Genomic DNA, 25889 nt, shown 5'->3' with positions numbered 1-25889 from the left:
CAACAGTCCAAGGTGAACCAGTGTGAACCCAAATCTCCACAGCTGAACCGGCTTGAGGACCAGCCTATTCTTGAGGCAGTCACCCATTAGACTGGACTTATAACGCTGTTCATACGTTCAAAAAGTCAAACACTTCTGTATTATAACCTGTTGTTGTTTATCGTTCCAGATATCGTCTGACCGGACCACTGTTCAAGTTGTTTTTTTTTCGCATTCATGTTTTGTTATGGTACAACCTTGTTAGTGTGACGCACCCGACATCGCCCCATGTAAATAGTTACGTCATATACACACGCTGTACACAACACACACACACACTCTTAGGTGCACTCACGACACGATCATATTTATAACCACGTAGGCACATATCTTTGTAAAAAGGGGGGATGTCATGATATTCAAACACACACATCATGATAGACACACCAACAGACAAATCAGAACACACAACACCACAACCAATCACAGAAAGATATAAAAGCACAAACACGACACCTGGTGGTCAGTATTAGATGGAGACAAGGACAAGGACAGACCTGCTACTCGACACACTCAGGGAGACAGCACGTGCAGAGTATCCAGAACGAACTGTATATAAGAGTTAAAATAAAATAGAGTTGTACCACATACAACTGTGTTGGCTCATCTGTGCACCAGAGCACCCAACACCACACTTTTCAGTGTTAAATTCCATCTGCCACTTATCCGCCCATTTGACCATCCTGTCTCTATCTTTTTGTAACTCAAGACACTCAACCTCACTGTTAACCACCGGCCAATATTTGTGCCAGCCACAAACTTACTGATCCTATCCTCCACATAGTCATCTATGTCATTTATATAAATGACAAACAATAGGGAGCCCAGCACAGATCTCTGTGGTAAGCCACTGGAATCTGGCTTCCAGATACTAAAGCATCCTTCTATCATCGCCCTCTGTGTCCTACCGTTAAGCCAATTATGAATTCACCTTATCAAATCACCCTGTACCCTTTGTGCATTTGTTTTGTCAATAAGTCTCCCATGTGGAACCTTGTCAAAGGCTTTGCTAAAATTCATGTACACTAAGTCAACTGCACTACTCTCATCTGCACACTTAGTTATGGGCTTAAAAAATTCAATCAAATTTGTTAGGCATGACCTCCCTCTGACAAAGCCATGCTGACTATTCCTGATCAAACCTTGCCTCTCCAAGTGGAGATAGATTCTCCCCTTCAGAATCTTCTCCAGTAGTTACCCAACCACTGATGTGAGACTCGCTGTTCTGTAGTTCCTGGCATGTCTCTACAACCTTTCTTAAATAGTGGGACAACATTAGCTGTTCTCCAGTCCTCTGGCAACTCCCCTGTGACCAGAGAGAAATTAAAAATTTGGGTCAGAGCCCCGGCCTCCCACAGCAGCCGGGGACACAATTCATCTGGACCTGGATATTTGTCCACTTTTAATATTTGTTCAACACCTACCAATAAAATAGAAGTTAAGTAAAAACAAATCTAAATAAATCATGAATTACGATCATGGCAAGGGTTTCCTGGCAGTGAGGCGTGGCTTCAATGGGAAATCCCATTGACAAGCAGCGCGATGAGAGAATCCAAGCACCTGCAAATGGCTCACTGCTGAGAAACATACGGCTGGGGACTGGAGAATCCAACCCCCTCATTTCTTTAAGATAAATGGAACAGTTAACCAAATGGGTTAATATAGTGCAGGCTAAAAAAAATAGGGTTTTCAAAGTACAATTGGATGTTCTGATGACAGAATTATGTACTAGGGAAATGATAGGAAAAATTAACCATTTTGTCTAGTTTTATATCGGTAGTCATCCTTTAATCCAATAATAATAGTTTTAAAAACTGGCCAACTTAAAATCAGGCGCTCGGCCTAAGTTAGTACAAATGTTATGGAATCGTTTTGGTTGCCTTCAAGGTTACAGGTTTGAAGGAAAAGACAATTACATTAAAACAAACCATTAAAGGAACTGAATGAGTACAAGGAGCTTGGCCTGAACTGGGTTTGAAATGGCTCGATACTGCTTTCAGTTGTTTGGCTTTGCGAGTACCTTGCTTGAGTCTATTTATTATGACAAGCCAGTGGAAATATGTGTAGTGCAGTGCAGAACTTGCATAATCAGGGAGGGGACTGGGAGGCTGGGTGTTTCCTCACCCTTTATCTTGGATCTGGTGGACACTTGCTATGCATGGAGGTAAGCCAACCTTCTGCTTTCAGAAGCTATAATTCCCCCTGCTATTCACCAACCCAAACAAGAAAGTAATCCAGTTAAGGATCTGCCAATAAAAAATCATTTCTAATAGTCATTTGATAGTACAGAATTTGAGTATTTCTGAAAAAGATATTTTGTTGAAGCTTTTTATATTGCACTCATCAGGACAATTGCAAGAATACCAATGTCAGGGAAAACAACAACATTTTCCTACATAAGAGGGTGCTGATTGGTTGGCAAGTGGACTCTGATTGATTGAGGCTTTGCCATGGACAATGCACCAGTTGACGGTGACTGTCAGTTAACTGACAAGTTTTATTTGAATCTAAACCAGGCAGCTTGACTTTCATTGGTCAAGGCATTGCCCTGAGCGATGATACAGCAAATGGCTATCACTTATTTTGTTTAGCCGAAACAGGTGCAATGTGTAAATATATACTTTCAAACAACAGGGCCCCATGTGCTAATATTTATAATTTCCAGTACATGCAAATGTGCCACATTGTGAACCTGACTGACAATCTTAGCTTGGTTGTCAGCGGAATTTTTAGCACACTAAAGATTATTTAGAAAATATTGTCCAATCACGAAAACATATCTAATATGCCCCCGGAGGGGCGGCACGTGGCGCAGTGGTTAGCACTAGGACTATGGCGCTGAGGGCCCGGGTTCAAATCCCAGCCCTGGGTCACTGTCTGTGTGGAGTTTGCACATTCTCCCCGTGTCTGTGTGAGTTTCACCCCCACAACCCAAAGATGTGCAGGTTAGGTGGATTTGTCATGCTAAATTGCCCCTCAATTGGAAAAAATGAATTGGGTACCCTAAATTTAAAAAAATAATAATATGCCCCCAGCACTGCCATTCTTGGGTGGAGTTGCAAGGGAGGGTGTTCGAGGGGTAGGGGTCTTCAATTTTGACTTTTTTAAAAAAGTGTCAGTGTTATGGAACTAGCCCCTTTACTTTCTTTTCACAATCAGCCAAATGATATGCTGGGGCTGGCGGCTTCAACCCCATTTTTCCCGCCTGTTGCCAAGAAATGGAAAAATTCCATTCCCTTGTCATTTTTCAGCAATATTCATTGCTGGTGGTCCCAGAAGTGGGGAGACTTGTTGGATGCTTCTTCTGCCTCCTTTGATCTGGTCGTTGCCCAAGTTACATCCTGAGTGTCTGTCAGCAATATGTATCTGACAGTAGTAAAGACAGGAGAATTTGGTCATTGTCAATCCTTAAAGCATAGAATTTAAACATAAAAGGATTCCAGATGGAATACCTATCGACTGAGCGGAGGAATAATTTGTCCACTTTGCTGTGGTCTTTGCCACTACAACCATCACCCAAATCCACCCCTGTCCCCCCCCCCCCAAACCTCCTGTTGAAATGTACAACCAGCTATTGTACAGCACAGCAAAAACTCGTCACATCTGCGATTTCCACTCTATAATGCCAGAAGAGATACTCTTAAGATGACTTGTGTTTGGGATTGCAGACATGAAAGTGAGTATTAAAAGCATCTCGTACTGCCCAGCTTGAAATAATGTCCTTCTTGCACCTGTGAAGTCTCAGGCACTTAATTAATCGTGCTATAATTAGTTTAAAAATAAGGGCTCTTCCATTTAAGACTGAGATGAGAATTCTTTCTCTCAGAGGATCATTAGTTTGTGAAATTCTCTTCCCCAGAAAGCAGTCATTGAATAAATTCAACACTGAATTAGACAGAGTTTGATTGACAAGGGTTATGGGGCAGACAGGAAAATGGAGTTGAGGCAACAATCAGATCAACCCTGATCTTATCAAGTGGCGGAGCAGGCTTGAGAGTACACCTGATTCTTGTGTTCTGTAATGATAGATTTTAATTGACACCTCCGCTTGACGCAATTACCTCTCCTTCACTGATTTCTTTGAATCTTGATCTTTCTTAGTAAATAAAAATAACAAAGTCACTTCCAATCAGTGAAAAAATAGATTCCATTCCTGCTACGAGATTCTCCTTTTAAAAATATTTTTTAACCAGTGTTTGGGGTTCAGATTTTTCAAGTGTCAATTTCTTCTTGAATCCATGGTCATGAAATCCTACGACGAAGTTCAAATCTTCTGTGTAACATTCAATGCATTTATTAATGCAATCTGACTGCTCTAAAAATCGAAAAGTAGATACTAAAAGCCCTTCAGCAATATTTGGAAGAAGAATAGAGAGATCACCCTATGTTCTGACCAATATGTTTCATCAACCAGCATCTCCAGAAATAGATAAATTTATTGTTGATCTTTCTGAGTACAAAATAGCTGACACATTCACTCACATAGCAAGTTATTGCATTTCAAAGTAATTATTTGCAATTGCGGCTTGGAAGTCAGGGTGTGCCGGTAGTTGAAATTGTTTTTTGATAGTCACATCAAAATGAGCAATAATGGGCTGGCAGCTCACTCTATAACCAGCATGGAAATTAGATGGCATATAAAACAAGTTAATGATTTAGCATTGCCCAGTTTGTGCGACAGATGAAGGTCAATTACATGCCCATGGCATCTAAGGAAAGAAGCTGCTTAAAGTACAGATGAGCTGAATTTCTAACGTTATGTTCTAAATGTACTTACAGGTAGTCCTGCTATTCCATCCAATCCTGGGAAACCGACCGTTCCAGGTTCTCCCTAAAATATAAAGAAACACATGGATATTTACATTTTTCTTTACTGGACTTTTAGCAATATAATTCAAACCATTTGCCGCTTTGGATTATATTCTTTTCCCTCACACCCAAGCTAAACACCCAAGCTAAATAAAGTGAGAATATTAAACAGTGTAAGCTCTATGAGTAGCAAACTACACTCATTGCGACTTTTCACTCATAGAATCCCTACAGTGCACAAGGAGGTCATTCGGACCATCGAGTCTGCGCGCGACCCTCTGAAAGAGCATATTACCTAGACCCACCTCCCTGCCCTATCCCCATAACCCCGCCTAATGTGCACATCTTTGGACACTAAGGGGAAATTTAGCACGCCCAATCCACCTAACCTGCACAACTTTGGAGTGTGGGAGGAAACTGCAATACCTGGACGAAACCCAAGCAGATACAGGAAAAACCTGCCAGCTCCACACAGTCACTCAAGGCCAGAATTGAATCCGGGTCCCTGGTGTTGTGAAGCAGCAGTGCTAACCACCTTGCCACCTGTTTAACTCCACATTCATTTTCTGATACCATGCTCATTCGTAGTAGTAATTTGCTTTGAGAAAGGTATAATATATCAGCAATGCTCAATTATATTAAAACAAGCCAATTGCTTTATGACCGAGATCTGTTCACTTAATACAGATTGGCAACAAAACCTGGGATTCTTGAGCTGGTATCGTTCAGTATTACATCACATATGGGGCCAGATTGTACTGTCAAAATGGCTGAGGCCATTAATAATAGACAAATGGTAAAGCAAAGAAGAGGGTAAGATGTAAGCTTAAAAGTTGCTGTTTATGTTGTTGCCCCCATTAGCTTCATAAAAACATTTTATTTCTCCATTGAAATGTGTTGAATGGTACAAAGTTGTTTTGTTAGTGTAGTAGTTATGAACTAAACTCACCGCAGGAACTAAAGTCTTTTCAGAAAGTACCCTTTTAATAACATAAGTGTTAATTACTAATAATCAAACTCTTGTGTGGGAAATTAATTATTACAATTGTTAATTATCACCATTTCAGGCATTGGTCCTAATCTACTCTTCTCTCCGTTTACTTCTCAAGCTTTCAATCTGTTTGGTTAATAAGCTATAGTTTATTTCTCAATCCTTCAGTCTGTTCAATCAGGTGCCAAATGTTATTTTCAGCAATTTGCCATGTAAAAAAAAAATCAAAAAAGTAAAATATGCAAGGGTAAGTCTGACTATTGGCATATAACTATGGTTAAACAAAATATGGCTTGTTAACTTTGCCAACTAGGTCCTTATAGGCAAAGCTAAAAGAGTCTGACATCTAGGGCACGATTTAGCATTTTTGGTCAGGATCCTATCTTTGGGCTCAAATAGGGTTCCTGATTACTTACTGTGTCAGGAGCTGTCACCCAGCGGTGAACTTCAAAATGTGTGGCCAGAGGACATGCTTGCTGTCCAATTAAGGACGGTAGGAAGTCTGTCAAAGCTGGAGGGCCAAAAGGAGATACGGATCCTCGCCGGACGCAATGTGTTACTTCATGCCTATAGTGTTAAATTAGTTTTACTTTCATTGCTAAATTCATGTGATTTAAAAAAAATTTAAATGTGAAACAATGTGATGTAATGCTTTCAGTTAATAACTGGAAGTTCAAGTTTCTTTTTAAAAGTTAATGGGCCCCTCTCCCTCTCGATCATAATAATGTACCTACACCTCATGGATTGTGCAGTTCATGAAGGTGGCTCACCATCACTTTCTCGAGTACAGTTAGAGATGCGCAACAATGCTCGCTTTGCATGCAATGCCCACATCATGAATGATTGGAAAGAAGCAGCAGGTAGCCAAATAAAGCCAATTAAAGGCCAATTATTAGAGACCAACTGGAAAATTTCAGTCAATCTTCAGGACGAGACAGGATTAGGCGTAGGGCATCTACCTGGAAACGGCCGGCTGGTGGCAGACTGGGAGCCAGTGGTCCATGCAGTCTTTAAATACACTCCCCCCCCAACTTACCTGATGACAGCTGTTACCAGGCTACCCTGGGAAAGGGTTTGCACCCCAAAATGGTGGCCTGGCAATTGTATCCATTTATTATTTCAGTTCTGTTCAAGTTTGAAGTGTCCTTTCTCTACCTTACTGCATGAAATGCTGCAGCTCCTTCAGTTCCTCCTCTCTTGGAACCTATCCCCATGGCAATGTGGACCTGGGATGGTGGGATGCTAACCATTGTGCCACCCGTTCAAAAAAGGTTTTATGCAGTGAGTGGTTCGGATCTGGAATGCACTGAAAGTGTTGTGGAGGCAGACTCAATCGTGACTTTCAAAGAGAATTGGATCATGACTTCCGGTTGCGGCGATGCGGAGCGAAGCCGCACATTTCGGCAGCTCCCGCTAGAACGGACTTTTGGGCTCTCCGGAGGAGCCCCAACGGAACTTTTTTGATCTAATCCCGTGTGGGAAGGTGAAGTAAGGTCCCCCTTCCGTTATGTATGGAGGTGACTAGAAGTGGAGGGACAAAAAAAGAGGCTTTGGAGCAGCGGCAGAAACAAGGGGGAGAATACAAGATGGCGGAGGGCGGAGATCGAGCAGCATGGGGGCCGCACCAGCAGGGGTTTCTCAGGCGCTGCGTGGAGGAGCTTAAAAAGGAGGTGCTGGCGCCAATGCTGTCGGCGATCGAGGGGCTGAAGGCGACCCAGAAGGCCCAGGCGATAGAGCTCCGAGAGGTGAAGGAAAAAACTAATGAGAACGAGGATGAGATCTTGGGCCTGGTGTTGAAGATGAAGGCGCACGAGGCGCTGCACAAGCGGTGGGCCGAGAGATTCGAAGTCCTGGAGAACAGGTCGCGGAGGAAGAATCTCCGGATTCTGGGCCTCCCCGAAGGAGTGGAGGGGGCTGATGCCGGGGAGTATGTGAGCACGATGCTCCATTCGCTGATGGGTGCGGAGGCCTCTCCGAGCCCCCTGGAGCTAGAAGGGGCTCACCGGGTCCTGGCGAGGAGACCCAAGGCTGGCGAGCCGCCAAGGGCGATAGTGGCGAGGTTCCATCGCTTCGCGGACAGACAGAGTGTCCTGAGATGGGCCAAGAAGGAGCGGAGCAGCAGATGGGAGAATGCGGTGATCCGAGTCTACCAGGACTGGAGCGCGGAGGTGGCAAAGAGGAGAGCTGGCTTCAATCGGGCCAAAGCGGTGCTGCATAAAAAAAGGGTGGGATTCGGAATGCTGCAGCCAGCGCGACTGTGGGTCACGTACCAGGACCGACACCACTATTTCGAAACGCCAGAAGAGGCTTTGGCTTTTATCCAAACGGAAAAATTGGACTCGAACTGAGGGGCTGTGGCAGTGGGGGAGATGTTGACTGTATACAGGGTTGTAAATATGGGTAAAGAATGTTTTATGGATGGGACGATGGCTGGGGATGGGGGAAGAGTTTTTGACGGGGGGACAGTGAGGAATGTGGGCGTCGGTGCTGGAGGGAGGTGAGACTCAGGGATGGGGGAATTAGGATAAGGCCGCAACAGGAGCTGCGCCACAGGGGGCGGGGCTGGCTTAGGAAAGCGCGGGCTTTTTCCTGCGCTAGGGAGGGGGGGGAATGGAGGAGCGCGAGGAGGAGGAGGGATTTCCACACGGGGGGGTCAACGGGAAGGCGGGGGAAGCCGGGGTCAGCAGGAGTCAGCTGACTTACGGAAGTATTATGGGGGGAGCAAAAGAGCTAGATTTGGATCTAGCGGGGGTGGGGGGGGGGCGGGGTGGGGAGGGGGGAGAGGGGGGGGACAATAGGGTTGCTGCTGATATAGCCAAGGGGGAACTGAAAATGGAAGAGGTGGTCGGGGCGGGGGTTCCCCGTCTGGGGGACTGGAGGGTGCGGGAGATGCGGGCACGGGACTGGCCTAAAATAGGAGATGGCTAGTCGGCGGGGGGGGGCGCGGGTGGGTAGCCCCCCAATCCGGCTGATCACGTGGAATGTGAGAGACCTAAATGGGCCGGTTAAGAGGGCCCGAGTGTTCGCGCACTTAAAGGGACTGAAGGCAGACGTGGTCATGCTTAAGGAGACACATCTGAAGGTGGCAGATCAGGTCAGGTTAAGAAAGGGATGGGTAGGACAGGTGTTCCATTCTGGGCTGGATGCGAAGAATAGAGGGGTGGCAATACTGGTGGGGAAGCGGGTGTTGTTTGAGGCCAAGAATATAGTGGTGGACAACGGAGGCCGATACGTGATGGTGAGTGGTAGATTGCAGGGGACGGGGGTGGTATTGGTAAATGTATACGCCCCGAATTGGGACGACGCTGGATTCATGAAACGTATGTTGGGGCGTATTCCGGACTTGGAGGTAGGAAGTTTGATAATGGGTGGGGACTTCAACACGGTGTTGGACCCAGCACTGGATAGCTCCAGATCCAGGACCGGAAAGAGGCCGGCTGCAGTCAAGGTGCTCAGGGGGTTTATGGACCAGATGGGGGGAGTAGATCCGTGGAGATTTGCCAGGCCTTTGGCCAGAGAATTCTCTTTTTTCTCCCATGTACACAAGGCCTACTCCCGGATAGATTTTTTTGTTCTGGGCAGGGCATTGATCTCGAAAGTGGAGGGGACGGAGTATTCGGCCATAGCCATTTCAGACCACGCCCCGCACTGGGTGGAATTAGAGCTAGGGGAGGAGAGGGACCTACGCCCGCTGTACCGGTTGTATGTGGGACTGTTGGCAGACGTGGAAGTGTGCGGGAGGGTGCGGGGGTGCATCGAAAGGTATCTGGAGGCCAACGACAACGGGGAGGTGCAGGTGGGAGTAGTATGGGAGGTGCTGAAGGCGGTGGTTAGGGGAGAGTTAATCTCTATCAGGGCTCATAGGGAGAAGAGAGAGGGCAGGGAAAGGGAGAGGTTAGTGGGGGAGATTTTGAGAGTGGACAGGAGATATGCAGAGGCCCCTGATGAGGGACTACTCAGGGAGAGGGGGAACCCTGCCCCCGACAATGTCGGAGGCGACGATCTCTTTGATCCTGAAGCGGGATAAGGACCCACTGCAATCCTGGTCGTATAGGCCGATCTCACTCCTCAACGTAGATGCTAAGTTGCTGGCAAATATGTCCGCTATGAGGATTGAGGACTGTGTCCCGGGGGTGATTCACGAGGACCAGACGGGATTTGTAAAGGGCAGGCAGCTAAATACCAATGTGCAGAGGCTACTGAATGTGATTATGATGCCATCGGTGGAGGGAGAGGCGGAGATAGTGGCAGCTATGGACGCGGAGAAGGCCTTTGACCGAGTCGCGTGGGAGTATCTCTGGGAAGTGTTGAGGAGGTTTGGGTTCGGGGGAGGGTTTATTAGTTGGGTTAAGCTCCTGTATAGAGCCCCGGTGGCGAGTGTGGTCACGAACCGGCGGAGGTCGGAGTATTTCCAGCTGTATCGAAGGACGAGGCAGGGGTGCCCCCTGTCCCCCCTGCTGTTTGCATTATCAATTGAACCTTTGGCCATGGCGTTAAGGGAGTCGGGGAAATGGAGGGGGGTGGTCCGAGGGGGAGAGGAGCATCGAGTGTCGCTGTACGCAGACGATCTGTTGCTGTATGTGGTGGATCCAGTGGAGGGGATGGTTGAGTTCATGCAGATCCTAAGGGAGTTTGGGGACTTCTCGGGCTATAAGCTCAATGTGGGAAAGAGTGAGCTCTTTGTGGTGCATCCGGGGGATCAGGGAAGAGGGATAGATGACCTACCGTTGAGGAGGGCGGAAAGGAGCTTTCGATACTTGGGGATCCAGGTAGCTAGGAGCTGGGGGGCACTGCACAAACTTAATTTGACGCGGCTGGTGGAACGGATGGAGGAGGACTTTAAAAGGTGGCACATGTTGCCACTCTCGATAGCGGGCATGGTACAGTCGATTAAAATGGTGGTCCTCCCGAGGTTTCATTTTGTATTCCAATGCCTCCCAATTGTGATCACCAAGGCCTTTTTTAAGAGGGTAAGCAGGACCATTATGGGATTAGTGTGGGCGAGCAAGACCCCGAGGGTAAGGAGGGGGTTCCTGGAGCGTAGTAGAGATAGAGGAGGGCTGGCGTTGCCGAATCTGGGTGCCTACTACTGGGCAGCCAATGTGGCGATGATCCGTAAGTGGGTGATGGAGGGAGAGGGTAAGGCATGGAAGAGGTTGGAGATGGCGTCCTGCAAAGGAACGAGCCTGGGGGCGCTGATGACGGCACCGCTGCTGCTCTCGCCGACAAGGTACACCACGAGTCCGGTGGTGGCGGCAATGCTAAAGATCTGGGGGCAGTGGAGACGACATAGGTGCGCGATGGGAGCCTCGGTGTGGTCCCCGATCGGAGATAACCATCGGTTTGTCCCGGGAAGGATGGATGGGGGTTTCAGAGCTGGTATCAGGCAGGGATTAGAAGAATGGGGGACCTGTTCATCGATGGGATGTTTGCGAGCTTAGGGGCGCTGGAGGAGAAATTTGGACTAAACCCGGGAAATGCTTTCAGGTACATGCAAGTGAGGGCGTTTGTGAGGCGGCAGGTGAGGGAATTCCCGCTGCTCCCGGCACAGGGGATTCAAGACAGGGTGATTTCGGGCCTATGGGTCGGAGAGGGCAAGGTGTCGGCGATATACCAGGAGATGGAAGAAGAGGGGGAGGCTTTGGTAGAGGAGCTGAAGGGTAAATGGGAAGAGGAGCTGGGGGAGGATATTGAGGAGTGGCTGTGGGCTGATGCCCTAAGTAGGGTTAATTCCTCTTCCTCGTGTGCCAGGTTTAGCCTGATACAATTTAAGGTTGTTCACAGAGCGCATATGATGGGGGAGACGGCTGAGTAGGTTCTTTGAGGTGGAGGACAGATGTGGGAGGTGCTCAAGGAAGCCCGGCGAACCATGTCCATATGTTTTGGTCATGCCCGGCACTGGATGGGTTCTGGAGGGGAGTTGCGAGAACAGTATCTAAGGTGGTGAAAGTCTAGGTCAAGCCAAGCTGGGGGCTAGCACTATTTGGAGTAGCGGACGAGCCGGGAGTGCAGGAAGTGAAAGAGGCCGGCATTCTGGCCTTTGCGTCCCTGGTAGCCCGGCGAAGGATCTTGTTAGTGTGGAAAGATGCGAAGCCCCCCAGTGTGGAAGCCTGGATAAATGATATGGCAGGGTTTCTCAGGTTGGAAAGGATAAAGTTTGCCCTGAGAGGGTCTGTGCAGGGGTTCTCCAGGCGGTGGCAACCGTTCCTAGTCTATCAAGCGGAGCGTTAGATGGAGTTCGGTCGACAGCAGCAGCAACCCGGGGGGGGGGGGGGGGGGGGGGGGGGGGGGGGTGGGTGGACATCTCTTTCTGTGGGGGGGGGGGGGGAGGGAAGGGAGGGATAGGGAAGGGGCGTTCTTCGGGGGGGCATCTGAGCAAGAAAAACATAAACAATCCGGAAAACTGATATGTACGGGACGAATCCAATGTACAGAGTTGTATCATATTGATTTGACATGTTTATGTCTTGCTATGTGAGTTTTTTCTTCTTTTTTGTTACGGGGGGGGGGGGGGGGGGTTATATGGTTGAAAATTCTGTTTAAAAATTCTTAATAAACATTTTTTTTTTTTTTAAAAAGGGAATTGGATCATAATCTGGAGAAAAATTTGCAGGGCTCCGGGGAAAAGGCAGCGAAGTACTACAGGTGAGTTGCTCTTTCAGACGCTCGGTACAGAAACAATGGGCTGAAAGTGCTTCTGTGCTGTAACCATTCTACGATTTGAATATTTATTTTGAAGTTATGTTCATTTATTACAGTCCATTCATTACAGATATGAATTTCTCTTAGTTCATCCCAAATCCCTATTGGAGTCGAAGCACAAATCCTAAAACTTTGGATAATGAATTAACAGTGTGGAGTTTCTTTCATCTTGAAAAATAAATCCACTGATGTGGCTGTTGAATGCTGTTAAAACTTTTCCCTCCATTTGTATCACCAAAAAACATCTAAACGTGCACAATAATTGTTTTCAATCACTTTCCCTATATTCTCATTAATTTACTGAGCCCACTTAATTAAACATTAGCCAATTTAGGGCAAAGAATCCACCTGTGCACTGCGCAATGAAATTAGAAACTTGTTAATAGAAGATGCCCCGATTTTGCAATGTGCATCAAAGCGACGCTGCTCATTGCTGACCTCAGAGAAAACTGCCCATGAACAAAATCTATGTGGCATATCTCCTGACACATTTGATTCAAAGCCAACTCCAGCAAGCAGCAATTATATAATTAAACAGGCTAATTAGCCAATCACATTGAAGAATTTGTGCAGACAGCAAACAGGGAAATAAACGACTCATTGGGCGTCATTCTCCGACCCCCTGCCGGGTCGGAGAATCGCCGGGGGCTGGCGTGAATCCCGCCCCCGCTGGTTGCCGAAGTCTCCGGCACCGGATATTCAGCGGGGGCGGGAATCGGGCCGCGCCGGTTGGCGGGCCCCCCCGCTGGATTGTCCGGCCCGGATGGGCCGAAGTCCCGCTGATAAATTGCCTGTCCCGCCGGCGTGGATTAAACTGCCTTTTGAACGGCGGTACAAGGTGGCGTGGGCGGGCTCCGGGGTCCTGGGGGGGGCACGGGGCGATCTGGCCCCGTGGGGTGCCCCCACGGTGGCCTGGCCCGCGATCGGGGCCCACCGATCCGCGGGCGGGCCTGTGCCGTGGGGGCACTCTTTCCATTCTACCTCCGCCACGGTCTCCACCATGGCGGAGGCAGAAGAGACTCCCTCCACTGCGCATGCGTGGGAAACTGTCAGCGGCCGCTGACGCTCCCGCACATGCGGCGCCCGGAGATGTCATTTCCGCGCCAGCTGGCGGGGCAACAAAGGCCGTTTCCGCCAGCTGGCGGGGCGGAAATCCCTCCGGCGTCGGCCTAGCCCCTCAATGTTGGGGCTCGGCCCCCAAAGATGCGGAGCATTCCGCTCCTTTGGTGCGGCGCGATGCCCGTCTGATTGGCGCCGTTTTGGGCGCCAGTCGGCGGACATCGCGCCGTTTCAGGAGAATTTCGCCCATTATCTCCACTTTGTAATAATTTTACAAATAGAAAAAAGAAGATTGGGAGCTACACAGCCATACACATTAGATTAAGATAGAAGATGAAAGTAATTTCATTTTATTTTTAAAATTTGTGGAGAAATGATCATTCCATAAATATAAGAATGTTTCTTTTCCAGACCAGAGAGGTTGCATATCAATAATTATAAGCTTAGTGTGCCATTAAATTACCCATTTATATCTCATTCACATTTTTTACAGTGAGACCAATAACGTAAAAATGTTAATTATAATTCAACAGATTTTAGAACATTTCCATTTGTGCGAACCTTAACCCTGTAGAGGAGCAGGGATTACTAAAAGCAACTTCTGGATTTCCATAAAACTGTGCAAGTTCTGATGCTATTAGTTACTGTCAATTTTATAGCTGTATTCACAGCATGTGCTGATTTGCTATCATTAAAATGGCAAAATCCAGGCAAATTTCCACAAGAAAAAAGAACTTTCACCACTTTGACTGGTTAACAAAACATTTATTTTACTGCTGTTGGTTCTTCCAGCTGTTTGTAATTCAGAGTGCAAATCATAGTCAACCATCCTGTACTCCCAAAATCCCAAACAAAATGTCCGCTGTTAGATGTCATTCTGTGATTGAGCAGCTTTTTGCTGAGTGTGCTAATAGGTACACTAATAATCAATTTACAATAATCAGCTGCACTTATAATGTGGCACTTTTACACTTACTAGAAGTGACATAAATTATTAGACGGGGAACTATTCTCTGCAAACAAAAAGAATATGTCCAAGCCTTGTGCCATTTTTTGAATTACCTGGAAGCATGGGGCTCTATAGTTTGCCGCTACTTTCTCCATTGCAACACCCCAGCCAATCAGGGTTGACTTGCCAATCAATCAGCACCTTTTATCCTGTGGTATAAATTGTTGTGATTGTTTGAAATTTGGTATTCTTGTATTTGTGCTGATGATTGCAAGCTGAAAAGCTTTTGCAACATTCTCTCTTTTCAGCAATATTCAATTGCAGTATAGGGATAGAAAACAAGTACAAACTTCACAGACCTTTATGCCAGGAATTCCAGGTAAGCCATTTTTTCCATTTTCACCTTGATGTCCCTATGATTTAAAAAAAAAAGTTATTGCAAATTTTTATTTTGAACTCTTTATGATTAGAAATTTCAACATCAAATGTTAGTTCATTTAAACTTACAGGAGGTCCACGTAATCCAGGATAACCATGCGAACCTCTGTCACCTTTTACACCCTGACACAAAAAAATTGAATTAGAATCAGTTTTTAAATATTTAATTTTCTATATTTAAAGAAATAGATTGAAAGTTATTTTTACTTATAAAGTTTTTGAATGATTTCACATCTACCTTTTTACCTTCAAAACCATGTAAGCCTTGTTCCCCTTTGAAACCTTTAGAACCCTGAAATTCAAATAAAATGCATACTATTCAAACAAGAAATGTGTCTCATCATAAAATAAGCCCTCAGCAGTAAAAATGAGATCACTCAACAGGGCTTGTCACTTTGTAGAGCATTATTAAATAGGCTTCTTTAGGTCTGCTGTGTATGTATTTCTTTGTCCAAAGCTTCTAGACAGAGAAATACTTTACTTCTGTCTGCTTTAGTGGGCATGGACTAGAGGTTGGACCCAGATCTCTCTGCAATGTAATTAGGAAACACTTCTACACACAAAGGGTGTATACCATATACAAAGTACACTGGAGCAACTCACCAAAGCTCTTTTGACAACCCCTTGAAACTCGCTTGAACTCAACCAGCCAGAAGGACAAACACAGTAGGCACATGGGGACAGCACCTGTAAGTTCCTCTCCAACATCTGGCATCCTGATTCTTTCTCTGTTCCTGGATCAAAAACCTTGAACTCCTTCCCAAACAGCACTGCGGGCATACATATATGATATAGACAGGAGTGGTTCAAGAAGGCAACTCACCACCAGCTTCTCAAGGTAATTAGGGATGGACAATAAATGCTGAACTTGCCAGCAATTCCCAAATTCCAAGAATGAATAAAAGGCAAAAAAAAGAGATCTAGGGTAAGGGTGGGTCTATAGAGTTAGATTACAGATCAGCCTTGATCTCAATGAATGGTGGTACAGGTTTGAAAGGTTTAAATGACCTATTACTGAGACACTCTTGGGATTGGACTTTCCTCCAAATGATGTTCAAGGTGGAGGGGCATTGGCAGGCCAGTAGGGGAGGTGGGGGTTGTAACTGGTGAACCAAGATCATCTTGAACTGTTATTTGATCTGAAAGCATGAGTCCTCATGGGTGAGATGCCAATTCATGGAATTCTCTAGCCCACAGAACTGTGGATCAGTCATTGAATATATACAAGGCTGGATCGATCAGGCTCAAGTTACTATTTGGCTTACTTCTATTCCTATTTTTAAACGTCATGTCAGAAAGTATTTCATTATCAGACTAAACACAAATTTATGAAGCCAATAATTTTAGTTTAGCTTTAATCAGACCAAACATAAGAGGCAAGAGAAGTTTTATATGTTTGTTTATGTTTTTATTGTTCAATGTAACATTTTGTAAAATTTAAATATAAACATATTATGTTGCAACATAAAAGGATTAAGAAATGTTCTCCATTACCTACCATAGAGCCTTGTGGACCAGGTAGTCCTTGAAATCCTGGAACTCCTCTTTCACCCTGGCACAATTAAAAGATGATTTTACAAATTAAACTCGCTCCTTTTAATTAAATCAGTCAAACTGAATTAGTTACTAATTTACAGTATGATTACAGATTAATTCAGTTTTTTTGTCCATTTCACACAAAACAATGCATACAATGCTAGAAATAATTTACATTAGGGTCCAGATTTTGTTGTCTTGATGTGGGAGAATGAAAGTGAAATAGCCTAATTTCCACCAATCACCATTTTGACCAGTGCCAGACATGTGGTGCATTGGACATCAGGAGAGCCCTGTTTCAGCTTACCACAATTTTGTATTCTCTTTTTGAAATTTTCAGTCAAGTAGGTGGTTTGATGATGCCTGTGTGAACCATTTCAGGGTCGAGAGTTTGTGAACCATGGGGAAGCCTGTTCTGGAGTTGGGTACCTTTTTACAGGTCAGTTTAAAAGTTCCTGGCAAGTTCATGTGTGGGTTTCTCCGTCCCGCAGCACGGATTCTCTGTTTCGCCAGCTGGTCAATGAGGTTTCTCATTGTGGGGCAGCCCCACGCAATCGGGAAACCCCCAGGCTGGTAGCAAAACAGAGAATCCCGACGGCAGAGAATTCAGCCCCATATGTCTTAATTAGATGCTGTACAATAATTTATCAGCGGGATTCTTCGACCCCCCCCCGGGGATTCTCCGACCCGGCCGGGGGGGGGGGGGGGGGGCGGCGTGAATCCCGTCGCCCCGACGCCGACTGCCGTATTCTCCGGCGCAGGTTTTTGGGGCGGGGGCCGGGGTTCACACCACGCCGGTCGGGTGTCGTTGGCAGCGGCCCCCGGCAATTCTCCGGCCCTGATGGGCCGAGCGGCCGTCCGTTTTTGGCCAGTCCCGCCGGCGTGGGTTAGACATGGTCCCACACGGCGAGACCTGGCAGATAATTCGGCAGGGGCGGTCCTCGGGGTGGCCCCCACGGTGGCCTGGCCCGCGATCGGGGCCCACCGATCTGCGGGTGGGCCTGTGCCATGGGGGCACTCCTTCCTTCCGTGCTGGCCCCAAAAAGAGAACACCCGCGCATTCGCCAAAACACGCCGGCAGTTCCGTGCATGCGCGGGATCATGCCAGCCCTTTGGTGCATGCGCGGACTTAGTCCTCTGAAAGGCGAATCCCGCCCTATGTATTTACTGCAATGATTGATGATAGAGGTTTGTTCTCAAAAAGTATCATTAAATTGAATAGTTTTGTGAAAGTGCTCAGGTACATCAGCATACTTTATTGGATAAAGTTCTCTTCTACATTCAACAGTATTGAGATAAGGGGCGGGATTCTCTCAACCCGGGTCCAAGGCAAAGAATCGCCGGGACGAGCGCGAATTGTGCCACACCGCCCCGATGCCGGTCCACCGATTCTCTGCCATTGGCGCCGGTGCGGTCAGCGCGGCGCTGGTTGAGGGCTGCTCTATGGATCACAACCCGGCGATTCTCGGCCTGGGATGGGCCGAGTGGCCACGCAAAAAAAGCTGAACCCTGCCGGCGCCGTTCACACCTGATCTTACCCGGCGGACCTCGGTGTGGTTGCATCCGGCGCCAGCCTGGTGGGGGGGGCTCCGAACCCAGGGAAGGCCTCCGCTGTGGCCTGGCCCGAGATCGGGGTCTACCGATTGGCGGGCCGGCCACTTGGGCTGGGGGCCTCTTTTGTTCCACGCTGGCCCCTGTAGCCTGCGCCATGTTGCGTCGGGGCCGGCGCGGAGAAGGGAGCCACCGCGCATGCGCGACAATCGCGCCGGTCCCACTGCGCATGTGCGCGTTGGTGCCGGTCCCACTGCATATGCGCAGACCCGCGGCGCCCATCTGATGCCGGGTTCGACAGCTGGAGCGGCTTGGGTCGCTCCAGTGCCGTGCTGGCCCCCTGTAGGGGTCAGAATTGCTGTTCCTGAGGCCATGTTGACGCCGTCGTGAAACACGACGGTGTTTACGACGGCATCAACACTTAGCCTCAGGATCAGCAAATCCCGCCCAAGATCTTGTCCATCATTTGGTTGATATGCTTTAGTGTTTACATTGATTCACAGTCCAGCCACCTGTTTAGCTTTTTGAAGCAATGCAATGGGTGGTTATCTGTTCCACAACTTCAAAGGCTTGTATTCAGATGTAATGGAATCCTATTATGGACGTTTGGCTGAACACATCACTAATGGACTCAGATCAACAGGGCTTGTTGACACAGTTGTCGAGAGGACTATGAGCTTTGATTTGATTGACTGCTTTATGAGCAGCTAATGGGATTATGTTTTTGAATGACGATTTGAATCATTTGACAGTTTTATAAGACAATTAACATTTTCAAGTGAAGTTTGAATGACTGTTTTATTGACAGTTTTATGAGTTCATGAGAGGATTAGGTTTTTGGAAGAGAATTTTCAATGTAAGTTTATTTATTTTGACTGTTTCATGTAAATTTTAAAGACTGCCTCTGTTATTCCAGAGATCATGACTTCTCCCCATATTGTACATTGGGTGGGTGGGCATAGAGGGGGAATGGAGGTATGTAAAGTGTATGGAGAAAAGGAGGGGTATGGAAGGAGTTTGGGGGTATGAAAAGGGCATGGGATATTGAGGGGAAATAGTGGCAAGGCAGGAGCGGGGGTGGGTGTGAGGTGAGGGCAAGAATGCCTAACACTCCTATTCTTTATTTTTATAAATTTAGAGTACCCAATTCATTTTTTCCAATTAAAGGACAATTTAGCGTAGCCAATCCACCTAGCCTGCACATCTTTGGGTTGTGGGGGTGAAACCCACGCAAACACGGGGAGAAATGTGCAAACTCCACACGGACAGTGACCCAGAGCCGGGATCGAACCTGGGACCTCGGCGCCGTGAGGCAGCAGTGCTAACCCACTATGCCACCGTGCTGCCCTCCTATTCAAGAACTGGGTTGATGTCCCTGTGAACAAATACAGGCTTTATAACCTGACCCCTCAGCATCTGCCTGCCTGTGTTCCCGTATCGGGCCTGCTGTGGGAGGAGGTGATGCCAACTTGGGTGGGTATGGCTGCTCCCGAGGCAGGATCACAACATCGGGAAATGGCCTGACTTGTGATTCCCGCCACAAAGGGGAAAATCCAGCCTTAGATGCTTGGTACTCCCAATCTAATTTCTTCACAACATATTCCTTAACAAACCTATTTCATTTATGCAGCAGCATTTAAAGATGGAAAAACATGAATATGAGTTCATTTTAGTATAAAATGGCTATTATAGTTACAATCAGAGCAGTTTCTTGATTATATCATGAATTCATTCTCAGTCATTCACCTTAAAATTGTCCATTCAGTTCAGGACATTATTTTAGAACACATAATACAATTATTTTCAATATGATTGAGGTTGTAGACACTGGTTCTGTATATTTTAAACAGGCTTTAATAAAAAGCCTAGTAGCAAAATTTATACGGTGAGAATTCAGATAATTAAACTATTTCCACTGGAACAGAAACTCTTTTCCATTAAATCACCCAAGCAGACTGAATTATTTCCTAATTTATTGTACAATAATAGATTAATTCAATATAATTTACACAGTTTTAAAATTGTCACATTGTGAATGGAGAACTTAGGAGAAATTTATGTGGAAATATATTTGCATCAGCCATAGAGACATCTCCGCTTCCAGAGAGGCAATCTGGTCACTATGCCTCAAGAGAGTCACCTCCATGCCTTGTATCGCAGTGCCATGCGCTTTTACCTTCTTATTGGTCTTCTTCAACGCCAATTGAATGGGAGCAAGGCTGCCTTCCATTGATTTGCAGAGATCCCCTGACACAACTTGCCATTGCTTCTCAATTTCCGGCGTACGGTGCCGGTAAGCATCTCGGCCATTAGTGGAGTGACCAGAGTCACAGAAGCCATCTCTGCCATTTTCTCCACCGATGAGCCTTGAGAAGCCTCCTATTCTGTCAATGAACTTCTGTTTTTAATTCTCTTTGCTCTGGTCCTTCTGGGCATTTCCCTTATGTGGGCACATTATTTCATTAATCAAGTGGGTTTTTAAACAAAAATACCTCTAGAAACTGGGTGAAAAGGGTCAAAAGTACTGTACCCTAGCGGGAGTATGTCCTCCCCCTACATAGCACTACTGGAAGTGCTAGCACTACTGGAAGTGCTGGAAACGTGTTAGGATATGGCATAGAATAATGGAATGATTGCATTATCCCTCCAGGCATACCTGTGCTATCAGCGCCACTGACCAGTCACCACTCACCACCATAGTGTGGCATGACATGTGCATTCCCTGCATGCACATATGGCTCTCCATGAGGTTCAATACTCATGATGTCACTTGATGTCAAGGCAGTCACTTTTACCTCATCTCTTGACTTCAATTCTTTTTTCCATATTTGAAGCAAGCCTGTATGAGAGTTGAAGCTGAATGACCCAAACTGAGGATCAATGAGGAGACCATTGCTTTGTAAAGGCAACTTCATAGCACTGTTGACAACATCTTCCATCACTTTGCTGCTGATCGAGAATAGATTGGGACAGTAATTGCTCACATTGGATTTGTCCTGCTCTTTGTAAACAGGACGTATGACATACCTGCGCAATTTTCCATATGGTCAGGAAGAGGCAAGCTGTTGTGGCTGTACTGGAACAGATTGACAATGCTAAACCCAGCCCTGTCAATCCTGGCAAAGTCCTCCTTACTAACATCTGGTGCCTTGTACCACAAGTGGGAGTTCTGTCTCACAGACTAATCAAGCAACAGCCTGACATAGTCATACTGAAAGAATCGTACTTGTATGTCCCAGACACCACCACCTCCATTCCTGGGTCTATCCTATCCCACCAGCAGGAGAGACCCAGCAGAGGTGATGGCACAGAGATATTGACTTGGGAGGGAGTTGCCCTGGGAGTACTCAACATTGATTTTGGATAACATGGTCTCATGGCATTATGTCAAACATGGGCAAGGAAATCTGCTGATAACCACCTACCGCCGCCACCTCCCTCAGCTGGTGAATCTACTCCTTACTCCTCCATGTTGAACACAACTTGAAGAAAGCACCGAGGATGGCAAGGGTGCAGAATGTACTTTGGGTGGAGGGCTTCGATGTCCATCACTGAGAGTGCCTCGGTAATACCACTACTGACTGAGCAGTTTGAGTCCTAAAGAACATAGCTGCAAGATTGTGAGGGGACCAACAAGAGGGAAAACGTACTTGATCTCATCCTCACCAGCTCCCTGCTGTAAATGCACTGATAGTATCGGTAGGAGTGACCATTGCACAGTCCTTGTGGAGATGAAGTCTTGTCTTCACATTGAGGATAGCCTTCATTGTGATACGTGGCACTGCCATCGTACTAAATAAGATAGATTTCAAACAGATTTAGCAACTCAAGACTGGGCATCCATGAGGTACTGTGAGATATCGGCACTAGCAGAACTGTACTCAGCCACAATCTGTGACCTCATGGCCTGGCATATTCCCCACTCTACTGTTACCAGCAAGCTGGGGGATCAAATCTGGTCCAATGAAGAATGCAGGAGGGCATGTCAGGAGCAGCACCAGGCATACCTAAAAATGAGGTGTCAATCTGATGAAGTTATAACACGACAAGACAACTTGCATGCCAAACAGCATAAGACATTAAGATATAGGAGCAGAATTAGGCCTCTTTGGATTTAGACAGAAAAGTTCTTTCTTAGAACAGAAGAAATAACTAAGAGCAGGAGTAGGCAATTGAGCCTCTAGAGGCTGCTCTCAGTCAAAGGAAGTTAAAGTGACCTTCAGCATTGAACCAAGAGCAGGGCTCTGTCCTGGAAGTTTTTGGTAGGACAGTTGTATTTGCCCCTTTATTGGGTATCCACAATTTAAAGATGGCTTGCAAGCCTCACAGACACCATCCTGCTAACTGGAGATTTGCTGTCGCTCAGTGGATAACATTATTGTCTTTGAGTCAGAAGAATGCTAGTTGCTGACAGAACTATGGGTGGATGAGACATTAAACTGAAGGTTTTGTTTATTCTAGCAGGTGGATGTGAAAGATCACACAACTCTATTTTGAAGAGAAGAAGATGAGTTCGTCCTCGTATCTTGGCCCATATTTAAGTCTCAACCAACATTATTAAACAAATTATCTCAACTATTAACTGAATGTTATGCACACATAGGCTATCACTGGTCTCTTAGAGAGTGAGTCTGAGGAATTAATAATGGGAAAAAAGGAAATAGCAGAGACGTTGAACAAATGAATTGTATCAGTCTTCACAGTAGAAGACACAGAAAGCACTCAAAAAATAGTAGAGAAACTAGAGACAAGGAGGAGGGAGGGAGGAACTTAAAACAGTCAAGATCACTAAAGAAAAACAAATTGAAATAAAGGCTGACAAGTGCCCTCGACTTGATGGCATGCATCTTAGGATCTTAAAGGAAGTGGCTGCAGAGTTGGAAAATACATCGGTTATAATCTTCCAAAATTCTGGAAAAATCTTAGAATCCATAGAATCCCTACTGTGCAAAAAGGAGGCCATTTGGCTCATTGAATGTCCGGAATGGAAGCCGGGTCCCTGGCGCTGTGAGGGAGCAGTGCATCACCACTGTGCCATGTCATAGCATATTGGAAAAAGCAGATTTAACACCACTATTCAGGGAAGGTGAGAAACTGAAAGCGTGAAACTATAGGCCAATTAGGCTAACATCTGTCATTGAGAAAATGCTGAACTCTATTGGTAAGAAAAGGTGGCAGGTAAAGTCAATATTGTTTTGTGAAAGGAAAATCATGTTTGACAATTTCGTTTTAAAGAGTTATTTGAGGCTATCACTAACAGGGTGGATAAAGCGGAACAAGTAAATCTTATATATCTGGATTTCCAAAATGTATTTAATAAGGTGCCATATAATAGGTTATTGCATAAGTTAAGAGCTCAGTGTTGGGGATGGTATATTAGAATGTAAAGAAGATTAGCCAACTAACAGGAAAACAGAGTCACAAGCTTTCCTTTGCTTCCCAAAGGCCGCGCAGTAAACCTGGTGCTCACAGCCACCTTCTTAAGGGCAATTAGTGACAGGCAACTACTGCTGGACTTGCCAGTGATGTCCACAGCCCATGAAAGAATGAAAAGAGATTCACCAAGCCCCTATCTGGGGGAGTTCCTCATTCACAGGCACTCAGTGTCTGATTGGGAAGTGGGGCGGGGCTTCAGATCTACTTTCCCCACCCTCTCAAACGACCCCCACCTTGTGCCCCTAGCCTATCCCCACTCACCTGTGCCCTTGGATACAGTGACAATCCCAGGGATGTCCTTGGGAGATTTAGCAGCAGCAGCCACTTGTCCCAGTGGTCTTGATGGATATGGAGAGCTGCAGGCCTGATTGGCCAGCAGCTCTTGGCAGACGGAATTTCCATGCACAGGATCCTAAATCCCAAGGGAGGCTTGACGTTGACTAGTTAGTGCCTAGTAGGCAGTTAATTGCATTAGCCTTTCCTCAAGGAAGTGATGCAGGGCATCCACCGAACAGGAACAACATTATGGCCTACGAGCTTGAATTAGAATGACATTTGTACTCAACTGATTCAAACATAATTAAAATGTGCACTAGAAAAGGAAGCCATTTCCATCAATATTGAAATGTAAATTGGAGAGTAATTCAAAGAATTTCTTTCCAAAGCTTCAGTAAGGAAAACTAACATGTCTGCTGAAAATGTAACTGAATGTTTCTTGTCCTGTGGTATGAAAGTTACATTGAAAAGTCGTGAATTCAATTACAGTGAACAAAGTTCAACAAAGTATGATAATTGTTACTGTAAAATGTGAAACATTTACTGTACAATTTAGCAATTGCATGCATTTTTCAATAATTCTGTGCAGTGATAAGTCATTATATGTTGTATGTTCTTTTTACATTTTCACTTCTCCAGTTCCACATTAATGATTCCTGAAATAATAAAGCCAACACCTGTTTGGCTAAACCACAGTCCAAATATTGAATGTAGAACAATAAAGAGATTGAATTAGGAAAAACCTTAGAAAATAAAACCGGCTTGAAAAAGTATGTTATAACCTGCCCGAAACCTATTGTCTGGGGACAATTGGTTATCCCATGATGTATTTTAGGATTGATCAACTCATGATTACCCCATGTGTATTGGTTACCCCATGATGTATTTTAGGGTCCAACAATTGGTTACCTCATGATGTATTTTGGGTTCATCAACTTATGGTTATCCCATGATTCTTGGGGAGTATGAGCTTCCCCAAAGAGGGGGCACTCACTAGTAGTTGCAACTGTATAAATAGAGCTGGCCAGTGTGGTACCGGCTAGAGAAGGATGCAGTAGTGAACTACTGCTGCTGCTGTGTACATATTGTTGTAAATAAAGTTACTTTCTGTTTGACTCTACAAACGTGTGCTGGATTCTTCGTGGCCCTCAAAGAAAAAAAGAGCTTGAAACAGAATATTATTTGGAAAACATTTAACACATGAGCAAATTTTCTGTAACATTGCTTAAGAGGATACAGATTCATCAGGGCTGTTTTAATTGATGCCACACTTCCAGCAAGCACTCAAATTAGGAAACTCGAGACTTAGCTTAAATTGGGCCTCGGATCTCATTGCAATGTTATTGGTGAACTGCAGATAACTGATGCCATGCCTCAACATTGATTCCAGACTCCAGATCCCAGGAGCAAAGAAACAACCTATTCATTAACGCTTAACCACCCACCCTCAGCTGATGGATCAGTATTTTTCTATGAACATGAATGCCACATGGAGGTTTGTAAGGAAATGGAATGTATTCTGACGGTGAGAATTCAATGTCCATCACTGTAGTATCCCACTGACCAAGCTGGCAGAGCCCTGAAGGATATAGCTACCTGATTGAGTTTGCAAGGGAATCTCGTAGAAACTTTTAAAATTCTAACAAGATTAGACAGGGTAGATTCAGAAAGAATGTTCCCGGGTTTCCTCCCACAGTCCAAAGATGTGCAGGTTGGGTGGATAGGCCATGCTAAATTGCCCTTAGTGTTCAAAAATGGTGGGGTGGGGTTACTGGGTTACTGGGATAACAGGTTTAGGTGGTGATGTGGGTCTGAAGTAGGGTGCTCTTTCCAAGGGCCGGTGCAGACTCGATGGGCCGAATGGCCTCCTTCTGCACTGTAAATTCTATGATTCTATGATGGCGGGGGAGTCCAGAACTAGGGGTCAACGTTTTGGCTGAGGTGAAGAGAAATTTCTTCACCCAGAGAGTGGTGGAAGCCAAAATGTTGTGTAATTTTAAGAAGAAATGAGATATAGCTCTTGGGGCTTAAGGGATATGGGGGTGGGAGAAGGCAGGATCAGGGTATTGAACTTGATGATCAGCCATCATCATAATGGATGGC

At 45.9% G+C, this 25889-nt stretch overlaps 1 protein-coding gene across 1 annotated transcript in view; it reads right to left on the bottom strand.

Moving 5' to 3' along the window:
- Positions 1-25889, bottom strand: part of col21a1 (collagen, type XXI, alpha 1) — a 485509-nt gene that overhangs the window by 174352 nt on the left and 285268 nt on the right. Inside the window, exons 15-19 of the mRNA XM_072498439.1 lie at positions 16486-16539; positions 15226-15279; positions 15057-15110; positions 14909-14962; positions 4817-4870 (exon numbers count right to left, since the gene is read on the bottom strand). Coding sequence (XP_072354540.1) covers positions 4817-4870; positions 14909-14962; positions 15057-15110; positions 15226-15279; positions 16486-16539 — 270 coding nt within the window. The remainder of the gene's footprint in view (positions 1-4816; positions 4871-14908; positions 14963-15056; positions 15111-15225; positions 15280-16485; positions 16540-25889) is intronic.

This window comes from Scyliorhinus torazame, chromosome 4, assembly GCF_047496885.1.
Source record: "Scyliorhinus torazame isolate Kashiwa2021f chromosome 4, sScyTor2.1, whole genome shotgun sequence".
Lineage (NCBI taxonomy): Eukaryota > Metazoa > Chordata > Chondrichthyes > Carcharhiniformes > Scyliorhinidae > Scyliorhinus > Scyliorhinus torazame.
The sequence above is the reverse complement of the archived record's forward strand: the minus strand, read 5'-3'. Positions and strand labels throughout refer to the sequence as shown.